The sequence below is a fragment of the Oreochromis niloticus genome, linkage group LG23, assembly GCF_001858045.2.
Source record: "Oreochromis niloticus isolate F11D_XX linkage group LG23, O_niloticus_UMD_NMBU, whole genome shotgun sequence".
Classification (NCBI taxonomy): Eukaryota; Metazoa; Chordata; class Actinopteri; order Cichliformes; family Cichlidae; genus Oreochromis; species Oreochromis niloticus.
In genome coordinates this window covers 18222712-18243705 of record NC_031986.2, presented here as the reverse complement: position 1 = coordinate 18243705, position 20994 = coordinate 18222712, and the positions used below count along the sequence as shown (strand labels likewise).

At 39.6% G+C, this 20994-nt stretch overlaps 1 protein-coding gene across 2 annotated transcripts in view; it reads left to right on the top strand.

Annotated features, from left to right (window-relative positions):
- acvr2ab (activin A receptor type 2Ab) overlaps positions 1-20994 on the top strand; it is an 84113-nt gene that overhangs the window by 55360 nt on the left and 7759 nt on the right. Inside the window, exons 5-11 of one of the 2 annotated variants that reach the window (XM_025903147.1) lie at positions 3953-3976; positions 12527-12670; positions 14821-14964; positions 19048-19193; positions 19303-19417; positions 20536-20674; positions 20769-20899. In XM_025903147.1, coding sequence (XP_025758932.1) covers positions 3953-3976; positions 12527-12670; positions 14821-14964; positions 19048-19193; positions 19303-19417; positions 20536-20674; positions 20769-20899 — 843 coding nt within the window. The remainder of the gene's footprint in view (positions 1-3952; positions 3977-12526; positions 12671-14820; positions 14965-19047; positions 19194-19302; positions 19418-20535; positions 20675-20768; positions 20900-20994) is intronic. The other variant, XM_005452325.4, reaches the window with a different exon arrangement.

Genomic DNA, 20994 nt, shown 5'->3' with positions numbered 1-20994 from the left:
TTGAGATGAAATTTTTTTTCTGCATGCTTTTAGTTTTTTGCAGTAGTGCTATCCTTTTGTTTTTTCTCAAAAATCTCAAATTCACATTCCTAAAAGCGGTGGAAGGTTTCAGTCAGCTCGACTCAAGATAACAGGAACTTTTCAGATTTTAACAGTAACGCCACTTCAGCTGGAAATACTTAAAGTTCTTAATCAGACATCTTAAAATCAAAAATGTTATAAAGTTAAGCTGATTGTGTTAATTAAAAACAGTCTCAATATGCTTACATAAGTAAAGGTTCCTTGTTGCTCGGGGTTACCTACCCTATAATAGAAGCTAAAAGCCTGTCCCAAAGGCCCTGTGTTGAACATTGTGTACAAGGCAACACCAGTAATCCAAACACAGAAGGGACCAGTTGGAAGAATAGGTCAGTAAAATCTCTGAGATGGAAGGGATTATCTCACTATTCAAAGCTTTAAAAGTTCAAATGAAATCCGAAGCTGACAGAAAACCAGTGAAAAGATTTTGGAAATTGGAAAGAGATGATTAGCATTTTGGACTGATTGAAGTTGATTCAAAGACGATTTGTTAAGACTTTTACAGTAACTGATTGAGAAAAGATGAAAAACACGAGCAGTTTTCTCCAGTTCCAGCTTGGAATTCACAAGAATCAACTTAGCAATGGTCCTTCCGTAGATGAAAAAAAATTAGATCCTGACAGGAAACTGTCCAAGATAACCTCAAGGTTACATGAGCTGGATTTAACAGAGGAACTTGGCAGACCCAAGGCATTGTTTGATCTTTGATATGGTGCTATCTGGAGCAGTTGTTATGAGTCTCTGTTTTGCTAAAATTTAACTGTAGAGATTGAGCACTTAACTAAGACCTGATGGCAGTCAGGCAGTTATTTAGATCAGCAAGGTTAGAAAGGCCAGAAAGAAAAGACCAACCGGATGTCATCCGCATACAAATGGTAAATCAAACATCTGTTAAAAAGTCCTCTTCTGAAAAGAAATGATTAATAGAGACTGAGAACATTTTGCCCATGAGATGAGATTTAATCCAGTCTAATGCAGAGTATTGACAGATGATCTCAGATCAAACAAAACAAGGGAAGTATTGTTACTGGCATCTGAAGACATTAAAATGAAAGGAATTGAACGTTTTTAAAGGAAGATAAGACCATCAGCAACCAAAACAACAAACCCATTATTTGATGATACACTGACACCAAGTTGAACCTAACCAGAAACTGAAGGGTCAACGAGAGAGATGTTTTCAGTCAGGATTTGAATAACAGGAGGCTGTTGCGTAGTTACAGAAATCTCTGTCCTGAATATTTCCTTTGTTTTGTGATTTTGTTAAGAATTTTTGCACATTTTTAGCTTTGAACTTGTTCTCTCTCCTCAGCGAAGGAGCCTTCTAGTCATTTAAAGAAAAACACCATTAGTTTTCTCTGCTAGGTAATGAAACATGCAGTCTTCACAATGCAAAAGTAATTGTTCCCACTTAATGATCGTTATTGGATCCATTATCACGGCTGTGCTCCCTAATTTTACAAGACAAGGCACCAGAGATGAAATATACCTAGCAAAACAAAAAGAGCTCCTGCCTTCCTTTCTCATGTAGGCAGCAGATTTGCATCAGTGTGGGTTTAGCATACCAAAAAAATTATGTGTTGGATTTTCTGTTTAATTAGCCATCTTCCCAACCCTTAAAATGACAAAACCCAGTGTGAAATGCAGAAAATTTCATGCGCCAAAGTCCTTCTGTCGCACTCTGTCATTATGTCATGATGGCCGCGGTCCATCATGGTCTGCATACTTGCCACCAAGCCTCCATTATTCACACCACAGTGCGAAGTGGAGGCAAACTGGAATTGATTCTGTCTGAGTACACAGACCCACAGCTTTCACACGAAGAGGCCTGGAGCTGCAGCATTTAAACATAAGTCTAGCCTCTTTTTCTTTTTTTTTTCTTTCTCCTTCAACGTGGGCCCTATTTTCTCATCTCTATCCATCTTAGCAATCGATTCTGACCAAAATCCCATCAATTGCTTTATTATGGAGCTACTTACATCTTGTTTGTCTGGGTGCAGCTTTCCAAAGAAGTCCTAAAGGATCGGTGGACTCCACACCATGTCTTATTAACTCATTTGATGCAAAAATGAAGCTGGCAGGTGCTGTTAGAGAAATTGAAAGCTGATATTGACCTGATTGTTGCTTTACTGCATTTTCTTTTCTGTTTTCGTTGGACAAAGCAGCTGGCCTTTAAAATGTGTCTGAACTCTTACATGATAGAGTTCATGTGTAGTGTTTGGGATCATTTCATATCCAGACATGTGCTTCAGATATGTAGTATAATTCTGGGGCTGCTGTGTGTCATCTTGGACAGAATTTTTACATTTCCAAATGGTTACCATCAGTCCGACATGTTAGGTTGGATGTGCTGATCCAAATCACCTGTTTAGGATCATTTTTGTTTTAAACCAAAAAGATAAAAGCCCGACATTACGCAGCATCTAAATTAGAAGCATCAGGGCGTCAACACCAGCCATCCAGAGGGCTCGACTGCCCCTCTGGATGGCTTTACAAAGAATGAAATTTGTATTTAAATCATTATCAACTCAGATTTCATAATAAAATCTCCCGTTATTTTTACACAGGAGTGAAATAACTAAATGCTAGTATTTCTAGATATCAAGCTGTTTCAACTATAAATAAGTTTAAAAAAAATTTCATATAGTTTAACAATACATGTCATATATTTTATGCTGTAGTATGGCCCGTTTGAGTTCAGATTGGGCCACATGTGGCTCACTGACTTCAGTTAAATAAACAAATGGCTGGGGGCAACATGTGCTATCTTATACTTGGAGAAGAACTATCCACAGGCAGCTAGCTTGCCCATTGTACACTGTTATTTCAAAAGTTTTAAACTTTTAGGTTTTACTCGGCAGTACTTAATATCAGCTACACAATAAAATCGTCTCCACGAGTGCTGCATTTGTCTGTCCTACTATTACTAATGGGACTGTCCATCAGTGACTGTGTTAAACTATCAACCTAACCTCAGCTAAGGGAAAAGAAGAAGGCTTGTTCACCACGTTGATTTACCAAGTTCATCGTCAAGGAGGCAGAGCACTAAATCAGCATAACATAAAAAGCTCCCCCCCCAAAAAAATTAAATGGTAATAGACTTGTAGGGATGTATTAGCATCCGGTTGGAAAGTAGGGGGAGAGACAAGAGAAGTAAAGTTAAAAAAGAGAACCTTATGTAAACTAAGCAGATTTACCAGTTCTCATAGTCCAGTGCATAGAAAAACTTGATCACACTTTGTAAGTCGTATTTATTACTGAAATTTTACCACCTAATTTTAGCGCCTAAAACTAACCGACTAACTTTACGCTTCCAAACTTAACTTAGACCTTGTTGGATATATTGATCCAATCTCCCAGCCCTAGTTCCACTTATATAAGCATCTATTTCAAGATAAAAGCAGCCGTTAGTAGAGAGAGGCATATTTTTCATGTCTGATTTCTCTGTAGCTCCATGTTGATGTCCTCAGCTGAAGGTCTGACTCTCCAAGCTCAACCTTTCTGCCTCTTACATGACTTCTGTCGGGAAAGTTTTGTGTGTCTGACATCAGGGTGCTGTTGCTGTTAACTTGTGTTTGTTTGGCTTCACTGTGATCTTCTGTTCTTTTCACACATCATTCAGTCTCTATTTTCAGCATCATTTTAAGTTCCTAAAAATGTACCATCTTGCCTTCGGAACCATGCTTATTAACCTCTTCATGAACCATGTGGGATAAGAACTAGAAGCCCTGCTCTGGAGCGCAAGAGGGGAACAAAAGGTTATTCAGGGCTGACTTATCATGTCCTGCTTTTTTATCTGCCTCTATTTCATCCACTAACTGAAAGAAGATGGCAATAATTTCTCTGTTTGCTTCTTATGTTCCTTTTCAACAAGCACGCCTTTCACATTATGGTGGAGGTAAGAGCAGTTTAAATGAAAACACTGTTAGTTTTCCCTCCTTTTTGGGTTCAGAGCTTGGTATGAATTATCCACCTCAATCCCAGACCACCATTTTGTGTCTTGTTTAGTTGACTTTTCTTTTTTGTGCCTGGATTAATTGCATGGGTGGATGGTTGGTTTTTGTTTGGTTTTTTTAGTTTTTTTATTGTGTTTCTTGCTGAAGATGCATTGTGCATGGCGGAAAATGGCCAACGCGGCTCTGAATGCAGCCCTCCTTTTATATTTTTCTTTGTATGAATGTCCACCTGTGATGTTTATGTAACACATTGTGTGTGTGATGTGACCCAGTTTCCAGAATGGTATCTGCTTAGACCTATGGCTCACCATTTTTCCATGCAGAGATGGCAGAGGTGTTTGAAACTGAAACTGCGGCTTGCTTTTCCATCTCATATGCAGACTGAGGAGGAGTACAGATACGTTTTTACATAAGTAGGAGCTTTGCCACTTATCTGGAACATTTTTCAAGTCAGAGAGTGTAAATTACTTAAGTAAAAGGGAAGCATAAGCCTCTTGCAAATGTACCTTGGCTCAAAATTCAACAAATTGGAGTCGAAGTATGGCACCAGACCTTTCTGGAAAAAAAAAAAGTAACTCACTAAATAACTCGGGGATTTTAGTCCCTGGCTTTGCTCCTTTAAGGTCATGTCAACAACTTTTTGTTGTTGATATGGTCTCAAGCTTTACGGCCATATCAACAACAGGAAATGACCTTACAACAGTGGAGTTTTAGCCAGAATACCTACTCATTGTCCTAAAACCAAGCTTGGCATTTTAGTTTTGTTAGATCTACTTATCTGCACCTAAACCCAGGACATCCAAACCAGACTGAAAGACCTGTTTTGATGTAGTAGATGAAGGTGTAACCTGATTAGGCCATAGGAGATGGTTGAGGGTTGGGAAGAACGGCGTGAAGCAGCAGATTCTGTTTTCCTGTTTCCTGTGGTCTGCTGACTAAGTGTAATGCGCCCCCATTTGAGGCCACAGCGCCCTGCGATCGGACAAGGGATCCGGTGACTCCCACGGGACGCCCGGCGGGCTGGGCCCCCTCGCCATGCTGAAACGCAGAAGACGAGTTTTCAGAAATGATGAAGAAAAGAAGAGCGTCCTGCAATGACAGGTCGTCTTCAGGATTGTGTCTGATGCTCATCAGGCAAATTCATAGTGGCTTATATCGTTAGGGTTCTAAGATGATGTTCTCATACGTTTTTGTTTTTTTGTTTTTTTTTTTTGTTTTTTTACCAACATCGGGGTTTTGAGCATGACCACGACCACATCCTTTTGTGATCAGAGTGAGCATCAAATACTTTTCAGTTTCACTGCAACCCAACACAGGCGAGGCTGAGGAAAAGTTAATACCATGCATGTGTTGATTGACGATTTATTGATCACATCAACACCAAATCAGTTTTAATTTTCAGTCAGAACAAAATGTACCAGAGCTTATTGTTCTGAAAAATTACTATGCATGGTAAAATGGTCCTGAGCTGATTTAAATACTGAACAGAATCATAATCAGTTATACTGCCAAGAGCGATAGATGCACTGGAATTCTTCTTGATTGCTTTTTTGCAAGCTTATGTAACACAGCAACTCCTCTAATTATACTTTTATTGTCAAATCATAATCGGAATTTAAAATGTTGGATTACAAAGCCCAGTAAAGACACAGGAATTTGACTTGAGACAAATTAGAAAATTGTTTTGTACCAGTGAACAGAGCTCGTATCCTTGTATTATAGCCTGATTTTATTACCAAAACCATGATCAGAATAACAATCACATCAGAAAGTGAGCTTAAAGTGGACATGTTTTTTTCGTTTACAGCTCCTCATTTATATTTTCGGACTCAAGTACAGTAGCTTTGTGTGATTCCAGCTTGAAAGTAACCCTTAATTCAGCCCCTCAATTCATCTTCTATCCGAAACGAGCCATTTTCAGAAACTTTCATCTGATTGGCTGTTCCATATAAACATGAGGTTTGAGCAGTAGGTGGGTCAGGCTTTTGTGCCCTTCTGACCTCATATAGAGCAAAGAGTATTACAAACTCTTACTTGTTTTTACTCTGACCTCATCATTTTTAACTTTGCTTTTCATGTTTATTATGAGCATCCACCTCTGGAACGAGATATATTTAACAAGAAAATAAGCATAATAAGTCCTTTTTAATGGATGTACTAGAAAGTGCTTTCATCCTCTTTTCTGGCATAAAGAGTCCTTCAATAGCAAGTGTTTGTTGACCTATTTTCACTGAAAAGTGTCCCCACTCATATTTACTGCTAAGCTATTCTGTTTATTCTTTTTTTCGCCCCCCGTTCTACTTTCCTGATTCTGGAAAGAAATGATAATCTTCACCCCACCTTCTCTGGACCTCGTCAAATGTTGGGTTGTCGTAAGGCAGATTCATAGTCTTATGTTGGTATCTCTGTACACAGAGTGAAACCAGTGTTGAGTCTATGGTTTCATACATGCAGTCATTCAACAAACCTCTGATGGCTTGGCATTGGTTGGAATGGAGGTTTGAACCAGAAAGGGAATTAACCACAGTTACCACGAAGAGAAAGATGGCTGAACCATTTCTCTTTAACACTTTGTTGTTTAGGTCATGTTAAAAATCATAACTGTAAAGTCTTGTAATGGTGATTTTCTATGTTATGGTCCCCATTAGAGTCAAAAAGGATGATTAAAGCAGGGTATTCTTGAGTCAGGCTCACCCCTCAGTGGTCTCACAGTGTTTTAAAACACCAAGATGGCAAAAATGCTCAGTTTAAATATACAGTCAGTCATTTTTCTGATGCGTTCTCATAACCATTAAAATTCATTAAAGATATAAAGTTTTATACGTACAACATACAAAGTTTTACAGCCTCTTAAAGAGTAAATAGATATGAATACACATTGACAGCTGTGGTAAACAGCAGACTGACAGCCTACACTCACTACAGATGAATGGCAGCCAGAATAGGCCAGGCCTACAGCAGCCACGCTAGCTAGGATTATGTACTTGAATGGGAATGTTAACTCTTATAGTGAGATTTTTTTACACGGGCTTCACATACACTTGCAAAATCAATGTTGAGGCATGACCTTCAAGGAGCCTTTAAATAGGTTAGGGACATAAATCAGATCAGACAGTAGGAAGGAAAAACTCCCTTTTAACAGGAAGAAACCTCCAGCAGAACCAGGCTCAGGGAGGGGCGGGGCCATCTGCTGCGACTGGTTGGGGAGAGAGAAGGAAGACAGGATGAAAGACATGCTGTGGAAGAGAGCCAGAGATTAGTAAAACAGAATAGAGAAAGGAGGACGCTGTTAAACAGAAACTTTTACTTACATATACATTAAAACATCCAACAGATACTTCCAAAGCAAGATAGACTAGTTGACCTTGTCTTTTTTATTTTTTATTTTTTATCAGTGCTGTCAATGTTAATCTTGTTAAAATGACGTTAACACCATAACCGCATTAACGCGGCAGATCTCCATTAGTGAGTTAACGCGGATCGCCCCGTGCGTGGGGCTGCATGGCGTCAACGCATTAGCGCGGTTACGTCGTTAACATGTTGATATAAAAGCTCTCCTTTAAAAGGAAACCTGGCTAAGAGGGCAGCAACACAGACAGATGGGGAAAGACATTAAATTTAGTTAACAACAATAATTGAATGGTTTTATATATAAACAAATTTCTGTTACCGAGGCGTCAGATACATAAAGACGTTCAGTTAACTGTAGAATAGAGTACAATATAATTGTGAGTAAGGGGACCACAGTTGGTAATGAATCTGAGTCCGATTATACACAGTCCAACTTGCAAAGACGGTGAACAGAAGCATTTAACAACAACAAGTTGTCTCCAAAAATTTCTGATATACACGAAAAGAAAAACACTGCTTATTTTCTATTATTTCACTCGTATCATTAAAGGTTCTTATGTGACGCTATAGAAGCACATCACACCACAGTTTCAATCATCTATCGCGCCTGCTGCTGCTGCAGGTAGATCTAAAAGTCCAGACTGGCAGAAACCAGATTTCTGTCCAGTTATTCTTTAACCTATCCCTACTGCCAAATGACAGGAAGTTGTCAAGTTCATTCATGCACAAAGGTCTAAAATAACAGCCTGCCAAATCCTTCAACTTTAGTTAATAATATCAGTAAGGCTCAGTCGCCAAACTGGAAGCTAGCTTTCTCATACAGTGAGTACAGTACGTGCTCCCCAGTCATGGACCAGGCAAGTAAATGATTTGTTTTAAAAAAAAAAAGAAAAAAAAAGTTTTGAGTCCATCTGATCCTCTTCATTGAAAGTTCATGCCTATATTTAAAAAACAGTATCAAAAACAGATGCATAGAAACATTTGTGTGAAACTATAGTTTGATTATTTTGCTCAGTACAATGTGTTCTTAAAAATGTTTTCAAGCTGCCATCTAGAGAGCGTTTAGGCCGCTCTGAAATCCACCCTCTGCACCGTGGTGGGTAATTTTCCTCGTCATTTGGCTGGCATTTGGTGTGAAAGCAGTGTGCAGACAGCAGGTCTGCCTCACAGCTCTCTGTTAGAGGGAAAAGGCTTTAAGTAAACACACCAGTTCCCATTCCAATCCTCCATTCCCCTCGCACTGCCCAGAAGAAATGGGCAGCCTGGTCTATGTATCTACCAAAAGCAGCAGCAGCAGCAATTATTTCATTTATTTTTTTCTTACACGCTTTTAGTCGTTGCAAATTGAAAACACGATCCCTGGGGAGCAGCTTGGTCCTAGAGAAAAGGCCGTTTGACGTGCACCACCTCACGACTGCAACACGTCTGCATCATAAATGTCTGTTCAGACCTCGACTTTAATCCGTTTGATGGATATTAAGAAGTTTCTTTGGAATTTTTGGTGTGAGGTGCAACGTTATTATAGTAAACTAAAACTAGATGTGAATGCAACGCTAAAGTTATCTAAAATCAAAATCAAAACGAGACTTTCAGGGAACAAAACTTGAAACAATTCTGTGAGCTTGGGAAATTAAAATGAAAAAAGTCTAAACAAAAGTCTAACACTGAAACAGTTAAAAACGGTGTTAAATTTTCAAGCAACAAAAACTAAAGAAAATCCGCTCTGGAAACTACCTGAAACTAAATTAAAAGAAAAGTCAAACGTTAAATTTAAAAGCATGAATTAGAATGAAAAAAAAAAACTATAAAAACTCTAGTTAGGTGCTAGTAACACAGCCAGTCATATACAGTCACGTGAAAGTTGTCACCAGACTGTGCACTCTTGTAATAAACGCAGTACACCCCATGATTTCATTTTGCTTGCATAATTGAAAATAAAGAGTCTTGAATTCAGTAGAGCCACGTTTAGCAAAAATAACTTGAAGTAATGATTTTCTGTGTAACTTTATCAGCCTCTCACATCACTGTGGAGGAATTCCAGCCCGCTCTTCTTTACAGCGTTGCTTCAGTTAATTGAGGTTTGTGGAGATTTGCTTATGCACAGCTCTCTTCAGGTCCCACCACAGCATTTCAATCATGTTGAGGTCTGGACTTTGACTGGACCACTGCAGGACCTCGATTCTTTTCTTTTTCAGCCATTCTGTTGTAGATTTGCTGCTGTGCTTGGGATCATTGTCCTGTTACATGACCCTGTCAGATAGACGGCCTCACATTTGACTCTAGGATACTTTGGTATACAGAGGAGTTCATGGTCGACTCATTCACTGCAAAACAAATCCAAATCATCACCCCTCTACCACCGTGCTAACTGCTGGTATGAGGTGTTTGTGCTGATGTGGAGCTGTGCATCATGACCAAACATCTCCACTTTGGTCTTGTCTGTCCAAAGGACATCATCCCAAAAGTCTTGTGATTTTTCAGATGGGGGTTTACAACCTTAGCTGTGCTGCCATGATCTTTTAGAGAGAATAGGCTTTCTCCGGTAACCCTTCCAAGCAACCCACACTCATTCATTTTTTTTCTAATTGTACTGTCATGAATTAACATTTAACATGCTAACTGATGCCTGTAGAGTCTGAGATGCAGATCTTGGGGGGTTTTGCATGGTTACCTGAACACTGCTCGGTCTCACCTTGGAGTTAACTTGTTGTAACATCCAGCAATCTACCAAAAGTTGAGCTTTAATAGAGGTGCTCACACTTGCTGATAAACAGTTAATGAAGTGCATTTGATTAGCAGCACTTGGCTGCTACTCTTAATTTCTATGGAAGCAGTAAAGTTGGGCCAGCTATCAATAATGGATTTAGCCTACAGCCATGTGGTTTAAAGCCAGCCGATGTGCCTGATGGAAAACCTGGACAGCACCTTATTTGTTTCATAAAGGCGCTCGGAACATAATTTCAGACACATACAATTGTGTGTAAAAATGGCTGTACGTCCTGAACAGTTAATGCAATGAATCAAAACCAGAACTGTGCACTTGAATCATATCTTGATTGGTTGATTTAAAACCCACTGTGGTGGTGTACACAGGCAAAATTAAACAAGATTAGCTCAATGCTTATGGACCTGACGAAGGATGCGTTGTAGGCGTGTGTTCACTAGATAAGTCCTCTCGCACTGCAGAAGAAGCAAAACTTAATTGAATTTAATTTGTTCGTAGCCTTTCTTTATATGCATCCATAGATTTAATTATATGTAATTAAAAAATACTTTGATTCATGCAAATTATTTCTGTGAGCCGACCGCACAATCTGCCACTTTTGCAGCAAAGTTGCTTTTTGTTTACTTTAAAGTCAACTTCTCCAAGAAAAAGAGCCAGCTGAGGTTATTTTGTTGTGTTTCTAAAAACTTTGATTTACCCCCACCCTCTCAAACAGCGTCTTGTGCTTGCGAAAACGTAATAAAATGATGAGATTTAGTGAAATGCACTTACAGGCGCTCTCTTCAGCCACACAGTAGCGCTTTGTTTTGTGTGCACTAAAGGCCAGAGTTCAATTTCATCTTGATAAAAATCAAACTCATAAATGTTACTAGAGGATATACAGTTTGCTCCTGTAACCGCAGTAATCTTGCCGTAGCCGCTTCCTCGCCGCGTTTTTTTTTTTTTTTTTTTTTTTTTTTTTTTTTTTTTTTTTTTTTTACTGCTCCTGCTGTTAAACGCTCCTTGGCATGGGCTCATTTTTAACAGTTGGTGTGCGGCTTGAATCTGGCTCATGTTTGTCTTTAAGAAAGGTCGTATGCCAAAAACCCTGAATGGTAAATCCAGAAACGAGGTAATATTTGTGCCCTGAAATGCACGTTTTCTTTTCCTTCTGTAACCTCGTCGGTGAGAGCAGTGCTCTTAAATCTGTTAAATCCAGCAGAAACTCAAAAGAGAAACCTTTTCTTTCTTTTACGTGAGCTTAGCGAAACACTCGGAGTGACACGAGTGCACTCCTGATATATTATCGCTGCGTCTGAGTGGATCCTGCAGGCCTCGGGGTCTTGAAACTTGCTGCAGCTCATCAGGCACCTTGTAAGCCTTCAGTTCAAGTGAAAACATGAACATCGCGAAGGGAAAAAAAGCTCTTTTTTTTTTTTCTTCTTTTCTTACTGACAGCAGAGGCATGCAGCTAAAGTCGAGGTTTTACAGCAGCGTATCTGGTTTCATCAAACGCCATCAGTCATGTGCTACTCTTTCTCCTCTACCTTTTATCCTTTGGAAATGTGACTCCTGCACTGCATGCTTCTTTTTAACCTTCTTCCCCACCTTCGTCCTCCTCCACCTCCCTCTCGCGCTCTCTCTCTCTCTCTCTCCAGGCCTCGCTATCCTTGCTCACCCTCTGTCCTCCTCTGTGAAGTCACATGTGAAAGTGATCAGCTTAATCCCGATCACCAGCTGTGTTTAACCTACTTTAGATTTGGAACACTTGGCTTTACTCGCTTTCACTTTTGTTTGTGTGGGATTAGCATGAACGCACAGCACACGCATGCGGTCTGACCCGCCACGTTTGGCTCTTAAATGTTTTTATTAAATCCATAATTAAACCCTTGTCCCATTTCTTTGTGTGCCTTGCTCAGCGGTTAATCTTCCAGGTTTTGTTTTGTTTTTTCCAACCACCGCCAGCGCACACATTTCATCTGCTGTTTGTCGGATTTAAACTGGCAACCCTCCAGTTACAATCCCGCTTCTGTAAACTTGATCAAATGCAGCTCCTCTGGGGGGTTTAATTGAATTTAAAATGAATGTATCCGAACCCTGCTCGGTGTGCCGTGTCCACACGGTCATATGGAGGCTAAACTTAAACGCGCAGCTCTCCTGAAGCGGACTTTCCCTAATTAGAAACAACAGAAATTTAAAAGTAAATAAAGCACCGAGGCACCACTTTGTGGAAGAAGTCTATAAATGTAAGTTGTAAGATTTAAGATGTGGAGACGTTGGCAATTCTCCTGGCCTAAGCTCCTCAGGCACGCTGTCACTGTGAGCCAAACAGCCCGGTCACCTTCAATGTAAGCCCGGTGCTATTTTAATGCTCTGCATAAGAAATAAATAAATAAAAAGAATAAAGAATAACACCCTCGTCTCTGTCTCTCTGCAGGATCCCGGACCCTCACCCCCGTCCCCAATTCTGGGACACAAACCTCTGCAGCTGATCGAGGTGAAAGCCAGGGGGCGCTTCGGCTGTGTGTGGAAGGCGCAACTGCTGAATGAATACATGGCTGTTAAGATCTTTCCCATCCAGGTACAGGGGCTGATGTTACCTTCTTTTTTTCGTTTTTAACTACAACTGTTATGTTAGCCTGACAACTGTTACACCCCCACAAAATAAAGTACTAAAGGAAAAATGTTCACTGTCTTATCAAATAAAGGCAAAACTAAATAAAAAAAGCAACTATAAGTAGTAAAGGAGGTGATTCAAAAACACACAAATTGTATTAATCATTTATCAAATGCCTGTCCACATATCTTCACTAATGACTGTAGCCTGTCACCGCTACCTTCATATGTCAAAAACTTATCATGTTTGATATATGACAGTTTATTCAATTCAGTTTTATTCATATAGCACCAAATGACAACAACAGTCAAACAAAATAAGGCCCTTTATATTGTAAGGTAAAAAGCCTACAATAACCAGGGGTGCACATAAGTGGTCCGCAGGTGCGCATTCGCTGTCAAAATAAAAGACGCGCACCAGATAAGAAGTTGCAACGCGCGTTTGCGTACATAAGATTTTCTGGAAGAGGACAGACATTTGTTTAGAACTCTTAAAGATGTCGAAGAAGCGAGCTCCTTTAAGCAACTACTTTGGTGTTCCTCCACCTCCAAAGAAATGTCAGAAGGAGTCCGAACCGCAAAAGAAGCGCGTATTCTCGGAAAAGTGGTTGCAGGAGGTGAGCTGGCTTCAAACAAATGATGAACGCACAGAGATGTGGTGCAGAATATGTCGTGAAAATCCCACTGTAGCGGACAAAAACGGTGCCTGCATATGCGCGTTGCAACTTCTTATCTGGTGCGCGTCTTTTATTTTGACAGCGAATGCACACCTGCGGACCACTTATGTGCACCCCTGACAATAACAGAGAAAAAAAAACAACAATCAGACAAACCCGCTGTGATGAAGCACTTGGCGATAGTGGGAAAGAAAAACTCCTTTTTAACAGGAAGGAGTCATAGACAGAGCCAGAGGGAGGGGCAGCCATCTGTTTGTCGCTTTTTTCAGAATTGAAATAAATACATAAGATCGAAGTGAAATAAATACTGTAGAAAGGGATTTATAGTAATTTAAGGTCTTAAAACAGGGTTGCCCAACATTTTTAACATCAAAGTCATGCTGCTGTAGTTAATGAAAGAAATATGTCAGCACAGCTCTTAAATTGTAAGAAATAAATTGTGTCATTTGCACCTGTTTTAAGAAAAGACATTTCTGTAGTAGATAGTGGACAAAACAGGAACAGGATCCATTTAATTTTCTAATGTATGTTTAAGTCCAAAAATGACACTTTCACATTTTCCAGTACTGTCCAATGCGCCCGGATTCTGGTCTATACTGGGCTGATTCTGGTCTTATATTTGACACTTATGGACATGTCTTTTCATGTCATTTAAACAAAGACGGGCAGTGCGTGATTAAAATATTCACCTCACGTAGTTTTTATGATGGACTAAACTAACCAAAGCAGCTAAAACGTTTTTTGTTCGTTTTTTAACAATGCTGGAAATGTCTTTTAGAGCCAGCCTCTACTGGCTGTTAGAGGAACTGCAGATTCCGTTAACTAATAAAAACTAAAGTAAAAGAAGCAAATCCTCTTTGGGAAGTAACTGAAACTAAAATGAAATGAAAAGGAAATAGAAAGGAATAGAAACTGTACCAACTCTGGCTGTATGTTTGTAATTTTCTGGGTAAAATCTAGTTTGGTTGCAGTAAAATTCTTCAGATAAGCTTTTTTTTTTTTTTTTTAATTGGGCTAGTGTATCCATTTTTTTTCTCTTCATGCTGGAAGCAGGGAATAAATGAAAAACAGCTAATTAATCGTCTACCCCTTTGTAGCCAACAAGTCTGACAGCTTTTCTAGTGGAAACTTTATAACTCATCCCCTTTTTTGTTATTTCTGACCTTTTGATAAGCAAAAATGTGTTTTATATTTGTAATATTATTGGGATTATTTGGGTGCCGACTGTCTCTGTTATGAGATGAATTAGAATTTCTCGGCTGTTTTAATAATGAGTAATAATAAAGCAGCATGTAAAACAAGGAATAGACTAAAATCAGTCTGCGCCTCCACAAACTTTCTAACACTAGTCGTGACCTGGCTTTTACGTGTTTTTGTCGATTGGGTGGCACAGCGGCATGAATAACATCTGCATCTGTGCCTCTGTGCTCGTGTCTAGGACAAGCTGTCTTGGCAGAACGAGTACGAGATCTACAGCGTGAGCGGCATGAAGCACGAAAACATCCTCCACTTTATCGGCGTGGAGAAGAGGAACAACAACCTGGACCTGGAGCTGTGGCTCATCACCGCCTACCACGACAAGGTACGCCGGCAGGGCTGCAGAGATGCATATTCTTTTCTTTACTGAGTCATTTTCAATCTGAGCGCACTAAAGCAGAGTACACTATAGGAGACCGGACTGTATTTCTAAACCATTCATTCCTCTATATGTTGTATATTTTCTCATTGCCTCATCAAACCTCTCGCACTTTGGGGACGTCTCAGACCTACAGGCTCGATGACCTAAGCTTCGTGCTGAACCTTCAGTCTGCTTTGTATGCCAGGCTTTTGTATACTACACTGTGGATCTATTTCAAACCAGTTTCAATAAACTCTTCTTCCTGCGTGAGTTTGAAGATGAAAGTTCAGGTTTGGCAGGATGTTTTTACATTGAGATGTCATTTAGGTCTAAAAATAACTTTATGAGTTCAGCGTGATTTAAGACCATCAGATAAAGAGGAACGAATAAGACAAACAAAAGAAAAACAAAAATGTGTTTAATTTTGCTTTTTCTGGGGTATCTTAAGTGCAATCACTGCTTTAGTTCATTAAAATAAACAGGCTGTTACTTATGTTAAGTAGCAGGCGTGCTCACAGGGGCAGCCTCGGAGTTTAAAAACTGCAGTTTCTCTAGTGGCCAGTAGAGGGTGACTACATAAGTGAGTCAGTACCCACAGATTGCCATGTTAAAATGTCAAAATTTATAGCTGATATAAGCACGTTGACAACCTGCTAGACAAAGCAGTTTTTGTCTCTATAGCCAGTTGTGTCCTAAATTAAAAACCAAGGTGACTGTTTTTATAAGTCATCTATTTATATTTTAAAAAGTCTTTTTAAGTTTGCGTTAGTCAGTCATAATTTTTTTTTCTACAGAGCTTCTTGATCCCTCTGTGCTGTTTTTGGCTCTATCTTAGTTTAACTGTTAAAATTCTTATTACATTTTATTGTTTTGCTTTTGCTTTGTGGCAAACGAACCCACATTTTTGAGTTAAGTCATAATTTCAAGGTTTTTTTACACCTTCACTTTGAGTTAAGTTGAACTTTTGAGATATTCAGAATTGGAGTTGCATCTAAATTTTGATCAGTTTTTTAGTTAAATTTAGTTATAAATTTTATGTAACTATAAATTTTGACGTTTAGCCAAGTAAATTTTCTTCAGTGGCAGAAATGCGCTTCCATAAAGTATAGTTACTTCTGTCTTGAAAAAACAAACACAGAGGTTTAAAACACTAGTATTCGTTACTGATGTCATCGTGGCCGTCTCCATCCTTTATATACAGTCTGTGGTATGATCCCTACTTTTTTCTTATTGCTACCCAAGTAACATGTTGAGCCGATGGTCTGGATGTCTATACGACCTTATTTTAGTGCCATTTTTGAGCAGTGTCAATAAGTCCTGATAAGAGTCCATGTTTACTGAGCATTTAGCCATATGTATCCATATCCTGTTCTGTTTTATGGTTCTCAAATTTATGATATACACCTGCATTTAAACCTGGGACAGCCACTCAAACCTTTAAAAAAATAGCTGTAAGATCAAGAGATCAAAGCTGGTATACAAATCTCAATAAAACAGTTAAGACTCAATAAACTTGGACTCAAGTTTCCACAGCTAAAGAAAAGGTTAGAAACCGTTACAAGTCTTGTTTAAAACACATCCAACTGGAGCGCTTCAGATCTGTTTTCCAGTCACAGTGTACTACAGCACATGTAAACAAATTCTGATTTCCCGCCTGATTTCTCCCACTAACTGGGTTGTTTGTGTCCATGTAAGCTCAGCAATATGCTGAGCTTAGTGTATCTTATCGAGTTGTTTGCTGGGGGGTTTTTTTTGGGGGGGAGCAGTTGCACACAGATCTAAAAAGCTCCAGGGCCGAGCATCTAACAAAGTTGTAAACACTGGTAAAGCGGGGGAAACATGCATGAAACCTTCACATTTTATCGATTCTGTTTGGTGCCTTAAGATCTAATCTATAGTTACAATACGCCTCATGTTGCCTTTTTTTTTTTTTTTTTTTTTTTTTTTTTTTTTTGTACCGAGAAAGTGGGCTTGAGCTGTGTTAGCCCCCTTTTGTGCTCCACTCACCCTCCATGCTGCAGCCTTTGTAGCATTCGGGGCTCTAAGTGCCTCTGTGTTTTGAGGGTCATTACCAACCAAGTGGAGAGTGATTCTTGTACGCTTGGCTTGCCCGAAATTTCCCAGCCAGACTGAGGATTTGAATCAGCGTTCTTAAGGAGCCTTCATCGCGTGAATAAAGGTTGAAAAATTAAAAGCTTGTGGGTGTGGCGGTGAGGCTTTAACACTCACAATACAACTCTTGGAAAGGCACTCAGCTCTGGAGTGGAGTGAAGCTCTCCAACAGGGAATAACACTGGAGGTTTAAAGGAGGAAACTGTAATTATTCTGCAAGCAGAAGTCTTTAAGCTTTGACCTAAAAAGAGCAGGTGTCGAAGTGTTGGCGTCTCTGTCGCAGCTGATTTATGTTTGATGCATGTGAGCAGCTTTATGATATGGAGCTGTGCACATGCAGCAGCTTGCCGAAGAAAAAAAATCCCTGTAATTTATATCTTTTCATATATTTCCACCGCAAGGATATTAAAAGCTGTCACACAGAATATGCACGCAACACACACACAGACTGGAAAGCTTTCATCTGAAGCTCAGCTGATGATGTGTTGGAGTTGCATGCCCTCTAGTGGTCACTCGACACAACTACATTTGCCTTTGGCCTTCACTGGTGACCTTGTGTTGTGTTGACATTCAATATTCAAGACCTTTATTGTCATTCTGCATTACAGATGACAAAAGAAAAACACTAACAGGAGTACAGATTAAAAAGTATAAAATATATTTGTTAATCTACATTATTAACTCTCTTTATGATAAAAGATGGCTAGTAAAGGTGTGAGGGAAACAGTAGCAGCACAGAAATATGAGTAAATATAAAATATGAGCATTAACAGGACAGAAGACAAATGAGTAAATTAGATTTAAGCATGAATTGTCCCTTTTACTGCTAAAATCTGCGGATCTACAGTTGCATTTCTACTTTTGCGCTCTAATATTTAACATTAAGGCGCATGCTGCTCTTCATGAATAGACAAAGGATAAGTGATCACATGGAGGAGGTCATTGAATCAGCGTTGTCAGAGCTCCGTTATTCAGAGAGGACAATAAGCATCCAGGAAATTGGCTCGGGGACAGAGGAGACTGGCGGACTTCACTGTGGTTTTAAGAGGACGCCTTGTAGGTCATAAATGTCATTTATTGCCCTCCAGGGGATTTATTGAGCTCCAGAAGTTCTTTCTTCTTCGATAATCATCTAAAAAATGTCAATATTGAAACTTGTACATCCAGTATAATTGTTTTATCTTGTGGAGTCAGCTGCAAAATAAAAAAATAGAAAAGCTTTGGTGAATTTCCATCCATTAGAGATATTACCGTTACCACACTGTGAACACTGCATGCTCTGATGCAGCTCAACTTTTAATGTACTATTAATTAATCTTTTCATTCCATCACTCTGACTCTTGAATATATTTATAACATCACACATTTCTAGATTTCAGCTGATAAACATTCAAACTTCTGTAAGAATTAAACACAAGTTAGTGATCTGCTTTGTCCTCCATCGTCCTCCGGCCCTTCCCATCACACGTGAATAAGAAGATCTTTTGAATTCCCTCTCTTGGAGCACAGTCTCTCCCCCAACCCAAAGGGGAGTTTTGCCTCAGACTTGAAGATGCCAAGTAACTCCTGGTAGGGTCATCTCAGGGGAGGGGTCTCGCTTTGAGAAACTCCATTGAAACAGAATATTTGGCACTGGACAACCTCACCTGAAACTGGGATTAAGCTAGAACAGAAACGGGAGCATCTGGTGGCCAGGCCTGGATTCATGGGGTCTGGACACAGGTACAGCTTATTAACAACAACAGATATTAGGGGAACATGCAGTGTGGACTGGGCGACAGGCAAAGGGCACGTTTTGGGGACTTGTTATTTTGGTTTTCATTATTTCACTCCCATTCTCCCCTTTTCCTACATGCCCATTTTTGAATGTAAAGTTAGTGTTTCTGTTTTTTCTTCCTGCTGACACCCATCTTCTCTGTCTCTCTCATTCACTAGGGCTCGCTGACAGACTACCTGAAGGCCAATGTGGTGTCCTGGAACGAGCTCTGCCACATCGCTCAGTCAGCAGCCCGCGGCCTCGCCTACCTCCACGAAGACATCCCAGGACACAAGGACGGGCACAAGCCCTCCATCGCTCACAGGTACACTGCCATAAACATAAACATCTGTGGATAAATCATCACCTATCAAGACTCCTGTATTAGTTTGACTGGACTGAAGGGACATTTCCTGTGTCTTGCGTTCTTTCAGGGACATTAAAAGTAAGAATGTGTTGTTGAAGAATAACCTGACAGCCTGCATAGCTGACTTTGGCCTCGCTCTGAAGTTTGAGGCAGGAAAATCAGCAGGAGACACACACGGACAGGTATAGCTCACACTTAAAAGTTCATATAGTTGTCACTCATCCACCATTTCACTGTGTTTGAAGGCATGTTTACAGGCAGTACCCAGTTATATCTATTTCCAGCTTATTTGTGCATTGATGTTAAGCAAACAATCTCAGTTTATGTTGTCTGAAAATTTGGTTTATTATTATTATAATAGTCTTTAGTCTTCCAAACATTTTGCACTGCACAGCACAACAATCTTAAATGACAAGTTCAATAACACAAAAAATTCATCTATACAGCATCAATAATTAAAGTCTAGAATCTTTCCCTTAATGTAAAAGGACATACTTCCCATTAACGTATGACATTTTAGATCTTCCCGTCAAAGTACAATCAGATTCTTTCTGTCAATATACAGTGACATTCTAGAATATTTCCATCAATGTACAGTTAAATTCTAAAATATTTCCCTTTGTGTACAATGAAATTCTTTGTTAATGTACAGTGAATTCCATAATCTTTCCAATATGTTTTAGAAGCTTTCCATTAATTCACAATGGCATTCTTTCTATTAATAGTCAGTGACATTCCAGAATCTTCCTGTTAATGTATAATTACGTTCTTTTCATTGATGTTTAATGATGTTCTAGAATTTTCAATTCAGTACAACTTCAATTCCTCCTGAAACTGCAATAGTCAATTATAGATTATTTTAGCTTAGCTTGATTTATAGTTCAGAATAACCCTAATTTATCTCATACTGGACCTTGTGTTAAGGGGAAAATGGGGGGGCAAAATAACTGAAACTGAGTGTTTAGACCTTTCTGAGGACTGATCTGTTTTGTGTTTTATTTTTTAGTTGTTAATTTAACATGTAAACACCAACATCCATTTTAGAGTGACCCTCATTATTCTTGTTTTGAGACAGTAGTTGTAGACTCCTTTGGGTGGCAGCATAGGCCAGAAATTTTTGAAGCAGCCCTGGAGGGATTTATTTGAATGATGAGGTTTTCAATTTTTGAAAGTTGGACAATCACAGTAAAGCAGTGAAAACACATTTATTTGGCAGTGTCTTGCTGGGTCTGCTTTAATTGGTGGCCATGTAGCTATTTATCTCAGTGCTGACTTTTGAACTCCTGCTTGGAACCTGTAGGTGGGAACACGACGTTACATGGCTCCCGAAGTCCTGGAGGGAGCAATCAACTTCCAGCGTGATTCCTTTTTGCGCATCGATATGTACGCCTTTGGCCTCGTCCTGTGGGAGCTGGCATCGCGGTGCACCGCTGCCGACGGTAAATCCACAAGTACTCCAGTCAAGTTTTATTCACACTGTCTTATTTTTATTCCATCCAAATTTTAACTTTCAACACATGCACACATTTCCAGGACCAGTAGATGAGTACATGCTCCCCTTTGAGGAGGAGGTGGGTCAGCACCCATCTCTGGAGGACATGCAGGAGGTGGTGGTGCATAAGAAACTGCGGCCCTGCCTGCGAGACTGCTGGCAGAAACACACGGTGAGAAATTAGAGGAGTGTTTGTTGAAACTGTCCCATAGCTCTTTGATTTATGCAGCATGATTTAAAATAATTGGTTCCCTCTATAGCACATTT